Here is a 12,191-nt window from a genome sequence, read left to right as displayed (position 1 = left end):
CCCAGCGCACCACCAATATGCTTCCCCACCTCGTTTCCACACAATCAGCCTGGATAAGAGTTTTCTGAGGCAATTCTTGCTGAAATAGTTAGGAAGCATTTCAAATAAAGATCTAAGCAAAAATCACATTGAATCATTCAGCACACACATACTAGGATATTAAAAATCAGAAATGTAATATTAAGAATATATAGATGATATTAACAATACTTTAATCAACCTATTTTACATTGTATTTCTTTAATAAAAAAATATTCACATGCAGTTATTGCTGATCAAATTTAAAACCATTACATTGTTTTGATTAAAGTGCGAATTGAAAATCATATTTATTTTATTAAAACCTTAAATACAACCTTATTTATTCATTTTAAATTTAATTAATGTATTTATTGTCATTGTGAAAGTAAGATTCTTTGACAATCTGACAATCTTTAGCTTGTATTTGAAGATGGTGTCATTATCTTTTCAGACACACCAATATATTTAGAAAGCGAGGGATCTGAGTGGGTAAAATGGACAGAAATTCCTCCACTTCAGTTCTCAATTGTTTTTGGAGGGGAGGGGAGTTTTCTTCTTCAACAAGGAGAACAAGTGGAATAACAAGAACAAGCTTGTTTCCATGTTTAGCTGTCCATTTCTCCTGATTTATCACAGTATTAACAATGTGTTTGACTGCTGTGTTAGAGTGTCTAGTTCTGTACAGGAATATAAGAAGGATGTAATGAGCTGAGCTGTGTGTAAATCTGTTCCTTATCTAGTAATGAGTTGAGCTGTGTGTAAATCTGTTCGTTATCCAGTAATGAGTTGAGCTGTGTGTAAATCTGTTCCTTATCCAGTAATGAGTTGAGCTGTGTGTAAATCTGTTCCTTATCCAGTAATGAGTTGAAAGAACTTCAGAAGCCATGTTGGGCTCTTATTGTTTTAAACATGGCACTACATTTGAGTTCTGCATTTGAGTTCCACAGCAAAAGACCCAGTTATTGTGCATTTATCAATCTGCCCCAATACTGGAGGGGAGCATAGATTGATACAGACAACAATACAGACAAGCAGACAGGTTGAAGTTTCTACACGTCTGTGCGTGTATGGAAAGCACCCTTATCTGTTGTATATTGTGCTATTGCTTATTTTGCAGGGCTGTCCTGGTAAAGTCAACTAAGCTGATTTACTCTCCTTGTTTGAACTGGAGTGCCCAAGGTACAGTTCCTGTTTGTACGAGGTGAGGGTGCAGCAGCTGAGGAAAGAGGACTTTGCACTCTGTTTACTTTCTGAGCACCGGAATTGGACTTCGGAGATCTTTCTATTTCCTTGTCGTTCTTTATCCTCGCGAAGCAAACCAAGCAAAATAAACACTATTGTTCCAAACTTTTCCACCGTGTGCTTTCATTGAAGTGTTTCTCACTGATCTGTTCTGCAACCCGGATGCCTTTAAACGTGTCTGAACCGAGATGTTCCAGTCCTCTCATTACAGAACAACCTTCTCTTCTCTTTTGTGTTTCCAGACTTGGCAGTACTTGGTTTGCTCTCCCCACTCACTTCACTGCTGTCTTACAGGTAATAGGACCCCAGACCCCAGTGCAAGACTCCAGAGGGGTCCTGGGACAGGAAGAAACAAAGTGAAGAGAGAGAGGAAACAAAGCACAGCTCTGTGGTACAATAACAAGGGAAAATAGTAGCAGCAGGTACTGGACCTGCTGTGCCAAATGGAAAGTTTACATTGCACAATGAAATGATTCATATAATCTAAGTGATAAAATGAAGACTTTGGACACCTGTTGCAGCTGGAGAGTGTTTGTCAGCAATTCATCTGCAGCTTCAGAAAACCGTGCTGTCAAATCCCAGGCTGGGGTTACACACTGTTTATACATAGAATCTTAACAATAGATTTATGAAGAGATCTCTCCTGATCGGAACATTATTTTTGTTTTCGAGACTTGGTCGTACTTGGTTTCCGCTCCCAATTCAAGTGAGGACCCTATTACCTCTGACACAGGAAGGAAGTCAGTGGGGAGAGGCAACAAATTAATGTTCTGGGCAGGATAAAATCTCAGAGTGAAAAGAAAGAAGACTGGAAAACAAAAAGAAATAACCAGAGAGTGTACTGGTCCTGCTGTGTCACAATAACATGGAAATCTGACATCCGCTACCTTATTCATAATCTCTAAGAGAAAACCCTTTAGTGCAGTGATACAGTGTAGAGCTGGGGACAGTGCTTTGTGATGCTCTGCGTTACGGATTCTGTCTCCTGTCAGTGAGATGAGATGAGGTTAAAAGCTCTATAACCACGATGGAACCATAGGACCACAGATCTGACTCACTTTGATACAGGGCTGCTAAGAGGTTCTTGGTTGGCAGGTGCTTCCATTGTCAAGCAGGCACAAATGACTACTGAGTCTTTTTCACAAGGAACAGTATCTAAAGTGATGTGACTCTCTCTATGTATGGACCATTCTGACTTGACTGCAGATTTCCACCCCCAATACAACACAACCTGAAGGAATCAGAGGCTGGTAATCATTGAGGAATGGTCCCGTATCCCTCCAGCACAATTTAAAAAGCACCTTGCAGAATCGCTACCTGCCACGTCCAATCAGTGCCATGCTGGCTGCCCATGGAGGCTCTACACCATATTGACATTGATATGGCAGGTGTTTCCATTTTTTTAGTACAACTAAAGAAAAACTTTTTTCAGTAAGCAGATTAACACCAGAACTACTGTAGCGGTCTTTTTGGTGCATCACATTTTTTAAATACATTTTTCTCCACTGATTTGGCAACTAGGCACCTGTGCTTTTTTGACTTATATACAGACGTGCTCAAATTTGTTGGTACCCTTACAGCTCATTGAAATAATGCTTCATTCCTCCTGAAAAGTGATGAAATTAAAAGCTATTTTATCATGTATACTTGCATGCCTTTGGTATGTCATAGAATAAAGCAAAGAAGCTGTGAAAAGAGATGAATTATTGCTTATTCTACAAAGATATTCTAAAATGGTCTGGACACATTTGTTGGTACCCCTTAGAAAAGATAATAAATAATTGGATTATAGTGATATTTCAAACTAATTAGTTTCTTTAATTAGTATCACACATGTCTCCAATCCATTCAGCCTATTTAAATGGAGAAAAGTAGTCACTGTGCTGTTTGGTATCATTGTGTGCACCACACTGAACATGGACCAGAGAAAGCAAAGGAGAGAGTTGTCTGAGGAGATCAGAAAAAAAATAATAGACAAGCATGGTAAAGGTAAAGGCTACAAGACCATCTCCAAGCAGCTTGATGTTCCTGTGACAACAGTTGCAAATTTTATTAAGAAGTTTAAGGTCCATGGAACTGTAGCCAACCTCCCTGGGCGCGGCCGCAAGAGGAAAATCGACCCCAGAGTGAACAGAAGGATAGTGCGAATGGTAGAAAAAGAACCAAGGATAACTGCCAAAGAGATACAAGCTGAACTCCAAGGTGAAGGTACGTCAGTTTCTGATCGCACCATCCGCCGCTTTTTGAGCGAAAGTGGGCTCCATGGAAGAAGACCCAGGAGGACTCCACTTTTGAAAGAAAAACATAAAAAAGCCAGACTGGAATTTGCTAAAATGCATATTGACAAGCCACAATCCTTCTGGGAGAATGTCCTTTGGACAGATGAGTCAAAACTGGAGCTTTTTGGCAAGTCACATCAGCTCTATGTTCACAGACGAAAAAATGAAGCTTTCAAAGAAAAGAACACCATACCTACAGTGAAACATGGAGGAGGCTCGGTTATGTTTTGGAGCTGCTTTGCTGCGCCTGGCACAGGGTGCCTTGAATCTGTGCAGGGCACAATGAAATCTCAAGACTATCAAGGCATTCTGGAGCGAAACGTACTGCGCAGTGTCAGAAAGCTCTGTCTCAGTCGCAGGTCATGGGTCCTCCAACAGGATAATGACCCAAAACACACAGCTAAAAGCACCCAAGAATGGATAAGAACAAAACATTGGACTATTCTGAAGTGGCCTTCCATGAGTCCTGATCTGAATCCTATCGAACATCTATGGAAAGAGCTGAAACTTGCAGTCTGGAGAAGGCATCCATCAAACCTGAGACAGCTGGAGCAGTTTGCTCAGGAAGAGTGGGCCAAACTACCTGTTAACAGGTGCAGAAGTCTCATTGAGAGCTACAGAAAACGTGTGATTGCAGTGATTGCCTCTAAATGTTGTGCAACAAAATATTAGGTTAGCGGTCCCATCATTTTTTGTCCATGCCATTTTCATTTGTTTTATTATTTACAATATTATGTTGAATAAAAAATCAAAAGCAAAGTCTGATTTCTATTAAATATGGAATAAACAATGGTGGATGCCAATTACTTTGGTCAGTTTCAAGTTATTTGAGAGAAAATTGTGCATTCTTCGTTTTTTGTGGAGGGGTACCAACAAATTTGAGCACGTCTGTATATTAAACATCTCAAACCATCAGTAGACCCAGCGTTGCAGAAACTTTTCGAGATATGATACGTTATACCTAGAACTACTGCAGCTGTCATTTTGACTGTCATAGTAAAAACAGTTGGTTTGGCTTAGTGCTGCTGAAGTTGAGAGCTTCGTGCTTGTTTTGAATAGCTACAGGAGACATTTTCATTATGATTTATCTATCAACGGCTGTACAAATACTTATTTTCTATTTAAAAGTACTTATTTTCTAGTTTAAGTGAATAGATCAATACAACACAGGACAGCACAGCAAGTCTTAGGCGTGATTATATTGAAAAAAAAAAGTTACTGAATAATAGTGTACCAAACCAGCTATTGCAAGACTGGAGACGGGAATTGCCGTTGAATAGCCAACAGAGTCGAACTGAGGCACAAAATAAAAGGGAAAACACTCGTATAAAACAGTCAAACAAACAAATCTCGGGCACTATTCTCTACAGAGAGTGTTGTAAGCTCCCGCTACCTGTCAAAAGTCATCTGATCTGCTAAAACCAAAACTCTGTTTTATAGCCCAGCATTTGCAATCATAAGTCCCCTTCCAACACCACCCCTAAGTCTTGTGTCAGTGCTCGTGTTGTAACAGGTTTCCAAGCAGGCTGGAAAAAATGTGTCACAGACAATATCATGAAGGAAAACAAACAATAACATCAAAACATCTGATTTACAAAGAAATTATGAAAAAATACAAGTGAGGAAATCCGAATTAAAGGTAAGCACTATGTTTGGTATGTTTGGGGCAGCAGTGTGGAGTAGTGGTTAGGGCTCTGGACTCTTGACTGGAGGGTTGTGGGTTCAATCCCCAGTGGGGGACACTGCTGTTGTACCCTTGAGCAAGGTAATTTACCTAGATTGTTCCAGTAATAACCCAACTGTATAAATGGATAATTGTATGTAAAAATAATGTGATATCTGTAAAAAAAAACTGAAATAATGTATAATGTGATATGTTGTAACAATTGTAAGTCGCCCTGGATAAGGGCGTCGCTAAGAAATAAATAATAATAATAATGTTAAAATAAACATGCTGTTTTGACTACATTTAACACAGAACAGTTTCGTAGTGTGCGACACTGCAGTAGTTTTATATGCATTTTAATATAATATAAAAAGACCACTTCGGTAGTTCAAGGTATATATGTATGCCCGGTAGTTCTAGTGTTAATTTGAAATACAAAATAAATGACCCATACAATGAAGTGTAAATCATTTGTGTTTAATGTGATTTGTCCTGATTTGTTTACAGCTAATATAGTTTTATATTTTCATTTATTGCAGATTTCTTATATCATCTATTCAGTATTTATAACACATTATAAATGCTGTTACTACCCTGTATTACTTGTTCTATAATGCATTATAAAAACATTATAACTCATCTTTTAAGTATCTATAATGTGTTAATAAACTATTTAATAAATTATTTCAAAATGACACCTTCATATAAAGTGTTACCATAAACTTCAGCAACAAGTTAGAACTCTATTCAGCTAATAGGATTCTACTGTATACAGGAATCTCTTAGAAACTATATTGACATACCCTTGACATGACAAGTATTGTGAACTGCTATTTACATTGATAGGGACAGAGCTGACAAAATAATCCCAGGAATCTCAGCTGATTATAACCTGAAGTAGCATCAGATCTCACGTTGTTCGAAACTGCATATTTGAAACCTATGTAGACAATGGAAGTGCAATATAGGATATTCTGGATAGGGAGTTCAATACAAAGGTTTTCTTAAAACAGTCTAGTTCAGCTGGCAGATTATTACAGTGGTTTCATAACCAGGTCCAAATGCAGGATAGAGTGGCTCAGTGAATGTGGTTTGGAATCTGTGCAGGAGGGTCATTGTGTCAGAGATTCCATAAAATGACAGAGTGCCAGCATTAAAGTCCAGATACACTCCTATTCTGGGGACGTGGGGGTTAGTTATTGCAATTCTGTTGTTATTGTGATTGGCAGTGTAATTGGAACCAGAGCAGTACAAAGTCCAGGACTTGTGATTGCATCCAAGGCAACAGGAAGCATCAAGTCCTTTCCTGCTGATTCCTTTATATGTGACTCCTATATAAGTACTTTCTCCACTCCACTCAATCTCCCAGTAACAGCGAGTCCCAGACAAACCCTTTCTGCAAAGCACTTGGGACAGGATGTCAAATCTCTCTGGGTGATCAGGATATCGCTGAGACTCTCTCCATGTCACCTTCCTGTTCCCTTCAGACAGGCAGAGCTCACTACTCGCTGTGTTGGGGTCCAGTTTGAGCTGACAGGAATCTGATTGAAGAGAAGAGGACGGGTAGAGCAGAGACGGTTAGAAAAGTCAAATCACTGAGAAAATCTCCACTAGGTTTGAATGGTACATAACCAACAAAAATATAGACTTATAAATACACATTACAGCAGGTTCTTTTTATAATGGCTGTCTCTTGAAAACATGAGAGGCAATGAGGTACAAAGGTACAGAAGGAAGTGTGTTTGTGTAAATTCATTTTGCAGCTGCCAATCAATGCATACAGTAATCGTGCTATTCATTGTAAATATTCTGTCCCAATAGTGTTGGAGAGGAGTGTAGATTAATGGCTTCACAATTACTAATACATAATAATAATTGCTGTCGTCAAGCTCCACCCCTCCCTGTTCTGTAGTGTTAGCTCTTCTCACAATGGAGTGACACATCTTTCAATCAAATGTTTCAATGAAAACAGACTTACATTTTAAAAACTCAGCTCTGTTCCTTGGCTCTGGAGACTGCAGACTGTAAACTGCAACTTCATTCACTGGGCAGAAAAAAAGAAATAGAATTGAAACATGTGGATTAATACACAAAACACACAAGACTCCAAACAGCAATCTGCCATGCTCTTTATCTTTAAAGACAAAGTGCATCTGTTCAGTTTATCAGTGTAGCAAAGGACTCAGTTAACTGCACCCTCATCAGGAATATTTCACACAAGAACTAATCTAAAATGATCCAATGGTAGAAATGTCTTACTGTTTACATGTCTGTCACTGCTCCTAGACCCCAGGGTATAAACTGCTGTTTCATTCACTAAATAATACAAAGAAAACAGTTTTAAACCAAAGACTTTACTGAAGAGGATTTTAAAAACAAACATGACCATGACCTCGAATTCATATAAATCTTTGATAAGAAAGTGCAGGACTATAAGTTAGCATCCTATATGGAATGAATGTGTTGTTTAATGTGTGAATCCCTCTGTCTCTGTTTGAATGCTATTGTATTGTTTTCTCATGTAATGATTTAGAATCTCTCTTCCTTCCTGCTATCATCACTCTGGATATCATTGTAAATGAGGTGGGGCGTTTCAACCTGGGGAAATCATTTAAAATAAAACTACGATATTCATATAGCCAACAATCTGCAAGAGGTCTTTATTAATGTCTTGCATGTCATGTCCATCCTCAAGCCATGGTCTATTTGAGAAATCTCTACCAAATTAATCTATTTCACACCAACCTGTTGCGGTTATTTTGACTAATTCCACCTTGCAGAAATCCTCAATATGGTCTTTAAGTTCAGATACAGCTTTCCTCACAGCCCCAAAAGAGATGTCTGTATTGACAGTAATGCTGGGTAAGTCTCCAGCTTCAGGAGGGGCACAGAGAGACTTGAAATTCTACAACAGGAAAGTGGAGAAAAGGAGTTTTCAGTGAAACAGAATGGGGTCCAAAATATTCCTGGGGAAAAGCAAGGATTCATTCAATTGGAGAGGTGTGTTTGAAACCATCACAGTTATGTACTTGAGATTTTCTAACAAGCAGTGATGTTACCTGTAGAAAATGGATGTGATCCTCTGTCTCTGAAAGCTGTTTCAGCTCAGCGTTTCTCCTCCTTAGTTCAGCAATCTCCTGCTTCAGTTTTTTCATAAGTCCTTCAGCCTGATTCACTGCAGCCTTCTTGTTAGCTCCAATCAGCTCAATAACCTCAGTGTGGATCTTCTCAATGGATCGGATCAGCTCAGTAAAGATCTTCTCACTTTCCTTTATTTCTATGCATGCAGATCTCTGAGTAAAAGAACACAGTAGAGGAGACATGGTTAGAATTGATATCAAAAACACATCAGGCATAGACAGTAAACTTTTGCAGATGTGTTCCAGTCCATCTGTTAACAATAATAATAATAATAATAATAATAATAATAATAATAATAATAATAATAATAATAATAATAATAATAATAACCCCCTCTTGTCAATACCCACTTTCAGTGACTTGACAGCCTGTTTCAGCTCCTCAATTTCATTCAGTCTCCCCTGGATTCTCTGTTGTATTTCTGTCTGTGTCTCTCCCAGCTGCTTCTGTGTAGAAACACAGTGACACAGTGACATTTCTGATGGGGCATTGAGTGGTATCCTGTCACACCCAACACAGGCCTGTTTAAGTATGCTATTGAAACTGAGAATCATTTTAGTTCAAATATATTTTCTATTTTTTTGTCCTCTTAATCTTTACAATGTTTGCAATAATTACCAGTGATTCTCTTCAGTTCTAGTTGCACTCCATAGACATCTGTAGCACAGGCTAGATCAGACAACATGTGTGTATAGTAGTAAGATACAACACCATCTAGTGCACAGCTGCCAGGAATACAGAAGGACACTTGATCCACAGTAGCTGTCCACTAGATGGTACTGTTTCATTCTAGTAACAGTGAATGATGGCTGATCTAGCATGTGTTACATGTTTGTTTTGTCAAGCACCTTGGAAACTGAAGCAACTTTCTCTTTAATGGATATTTAGGGCTTCTGATTTCTGGTTTTAATCGATAAACACAGATAAAACAGGCCTGATACAAAACAATGAAATCAGTGTATACCCAATAAACACTGGAAAAACACTGGACGTGGTTACTCAATTCACGTTGACTTCACCCCTTTCCATGTGAAAAAATACAATAAAATAACCTAAAACCAAACAAAAAATCCCTTTCTCAGCGCAGTCTGGCAATGAACCTCCTTCCTGACTTGTATCTATCATTGATTCATTCTGAATGCTTTAAACTGAGTGGCAGCACATTCCTGCATTTCTATTGGATTGTACACGCTTGTGAGATTTAAAACAAGATTACATTTAGAAAAGGAGGGTTGTTCTTGCTCTTGGGATTTAAAGCTATATTACAGTTCAATAGGGAGGATTCACACACTCGTGGAATTTTAAACAATTGCAAATTTTGAAGAAATATATATAAAAAAGTGTATGACAGGGATTTATTTTTTTCTACATTTCACATAAGAGTGTTGGGAACTACAAATTAAAAGTGAAATGGTGCTTTTGTCTGATTTACTTTTGCTGCGCCATTACCCTGAAAACACGTGAACTATCTGTGCTGTATAGAGAGACACTGGCAGTTCTCGCTGTAACTTCATGTGAAGAACTACCGTTCCTCTCAATTAATCTTGGTCATGTTTTGCTTTTTTAAATTATGTGCTTGGCTTTTCAGGGAATGTCATTTTTAAACAGTTTTATCAATTAAACTATAATATCTTAAACAATTAAACTGATATATGATTTTATTAAGTTGCAAGATACATATAAAAAACACTAGGAATACAAATCATGCTAATTTTACAATACAAATTCCAATGCACCACAAAACAGCTGAACAAATCCTTCTTACCCTGTGAGGCAGGGCTGAGGTCCTGCACATGTAAATAGTGTGTTTTTATTTGATTGTAAATAATGTTTTTGCCAATCAAGTGTGTGCTAGATATGGCAGGGCATATTCAAATCTAGGATTTTAATCCCACCCAAGTCTAGAACGGAGGTGTCAGGGAGACTGTTCCTGGAGTGGGACCTCCTTTCTTGTTTGGTCAACTTTTATTTTCTAGTTGTTTTCGAGCAGTGTTTTGTTTTGAATGATTTGTGTTTTTGTATCAAAGAAAACCTCCTGTGTCTCTCCTGTCAATCAGCGATAGCCACACCCATAACAACGTCCCTGTTAGACCCTGAAATACATTGTAGTACATCATAGTTTAAATAGAGCAATTAAAAAAAACTAGGGCTCTTTAAATAGCTCTTAATATACAATTCAAATCTGATATAATGTGAAACTGTATAACCTAGTAAACAGACATGTTAAATATCCCTGGGAATTCTTATCTTCTAGGATAGCTACAAGGAAATGGTTCAAACCTTTACCTGTTTCCCAGTTCTTTCTGCCTCAGCTGAGACTGTATCATGGCTCTTGTGTTCCTTGTCAATACACAACACACAAACACAAGTCTGATCGGTTCTACAGAAGATGTCTAAAACCTTTTGGTGTTCAGCACAAAGCTTCTGCTCCAGATTTCCTATTGAATTGATCAGCTTGTGCCTCTTGAAAGCAGCCCCCTCATAGTGTGGCTTGACGTGTGTTTCACAGTAAGAGGCCAGGCACGTCAAACAGGATTTCACAGCTTTGAACTTTCTCCCAGTGCAGACATCACACGACACATCTCCAGGTCCAGCATAACTTTGAGCAGGAGGAGGATTGAGTCCCGTCTTCTTTAATTTCTCCACAACTTCAGCCAGCATGGTGTTTCTGCGCAGAACAGGCCTTGGGGTAAAGGTCTCTCTGCACTGGGGGCAGCTGTAGACACCTACATGATCAGTCTGATCCCAGCAGTTCTTAATACACCCCATACAGTAACTGTGTCCACATGGAATAGCGACTGGGTCCTTCAATATCTCCAGACACACTGAACAGCTAAACTGGTCATGCGCTACCAGAATATTCGCTTCTGCCATTTCTGCTGCAGTGAGACAGAGAGTCTGACGATTTCACAAGAAACGAAACTTCACTGTGCTGATTTCCTGGAGTTGTGTAAAGCTCTAAGAGGCGGAGTTTTCGACTGAGGCCAGGTTTAGACAAGCAGGCTGAGCAGAGACTGCTGAATCAGTGTGAGAGGGGCGGAGAGGAGAGAGTTGGGAGTGGGACTGTCACAGTAACCCTTCATCTCTCCTTTTTCCATCCAGCCCCTCATTAAATAATGAAAGATTGATTCAGCACAAAATATTATATGATACCATTTCTAAATCCCCCAACAAATATTACTATTAAAAGATATACATTGACTTCTCTAGGCTTTCACTTCTGTACGGGTTTGAATCCAACAAAGTTCAATGAGGGTTTGATCTTACTGGACATTAGTGCACATTTACAAAACAGACTGAACTGCTCCCTCCCTCACCCCCTGAGAAAAAGGGTGCTCCCTCCAGTCCAGGGCAGGCTAGAGGCATGGAGACTGAACTGCTCCCTCCCTCACCCCCTGAGAGAAAGGGTGCTCCCTCCAGTCCAGGGCAGGCTTGAGGCATGGAGACTGAACTGCTCCCTCCCTCACCCCCTGAGAGAAAGGGTACTCCCTCCAGTCCAGTGCAGGCTTGAGGCATGGAGACTGAACTGCTCCCTCCCTTACCCCCTGAGAGAACGGGTGTTCCCTCCAGTCCAGGGCAGGCTTGAGGCAAAGAGACTGAACTGCTCCCTCCCACTCTCACCCCTAAGAGAAAGGGTGCTCCCTCCAGTCCAGGGCAGGCTTGAGGCATGGAGACTGAACTGCTTCCTCTCTCACCCCTAAGATAAAGGGTGCTCCCTCCATATATCCTGAGAAGCCGATATTGTTTAGCACAAGCTCAGTATTATCAGAGAGGGTATGTACGCTACAGACATAATGTATTTATTTATATAGTACTGATGTCATGAGTGATTCAACTATTGT

At 39.4% G+C, this 12,191-nt stretch overlaps 1 protein-coding gene across 2 annotated transcripts; it reads right to left on the bottom strand.

The window, feature by feature from the left end:
- Positions 1-5,668: 5,668 nt before the first annotated feature.
- Positions 5,669-11,276, bottom strand: LOC117432803 (tripartite motif-containing protein 16-like). 2 transcript variants are annotated; one of them, XM_059016663.1, is made up of 7 exons: positions 10,636-11,276; positions 8,700-8,795; positions 8,268-8,501; positions 7,954-8,113; positions 7,468-7,524; positions 7,187-7,252; positions 5,669-6,749 (listed from the first exon to the last, which is right to left on the bottom strand). In XM_059016663.1, the coding sequence occupies exons 1-7, from the start codon at positions 11,221-11,223 to the stop codon at positions 6,223-6,225; spliced, it is 1,728 nt and encodes a 575-aa protein (XP_058872646.1). In that variant the 5' UTR covers positions 11,224-11,276; the 3' UTR covers positions 5,669-6,222. The 2 variants fall into 2 exon arrangements, with proteins under 2 accessions (XP_058872646.1, XP_058872647.1); XM_059016664.1 differs by lacking the exon at positions 7,468-7,524.
- Positions 11,277-12,191: the final 915 nt, after the last annotated feature.

Source organism: Acipenser ruthenus, chromosome 53, assembly GCF_902713425.1.
Source record: "Acipenser ruthenus chromosome 53, fAciRut3.2 maternal haplotype, whole genome shotgun sequence".
NCBI lineage: Eukaryota > Metazoa > Chordata > Actinopteri > Acipenseriformes > Acipenseridae > Acipenser > Acipenser ruthenus.
Note: the sequence above shows the minus strand (reverse complement) of the source record. Positions and strands in the feature narration are given on the sequence as shown.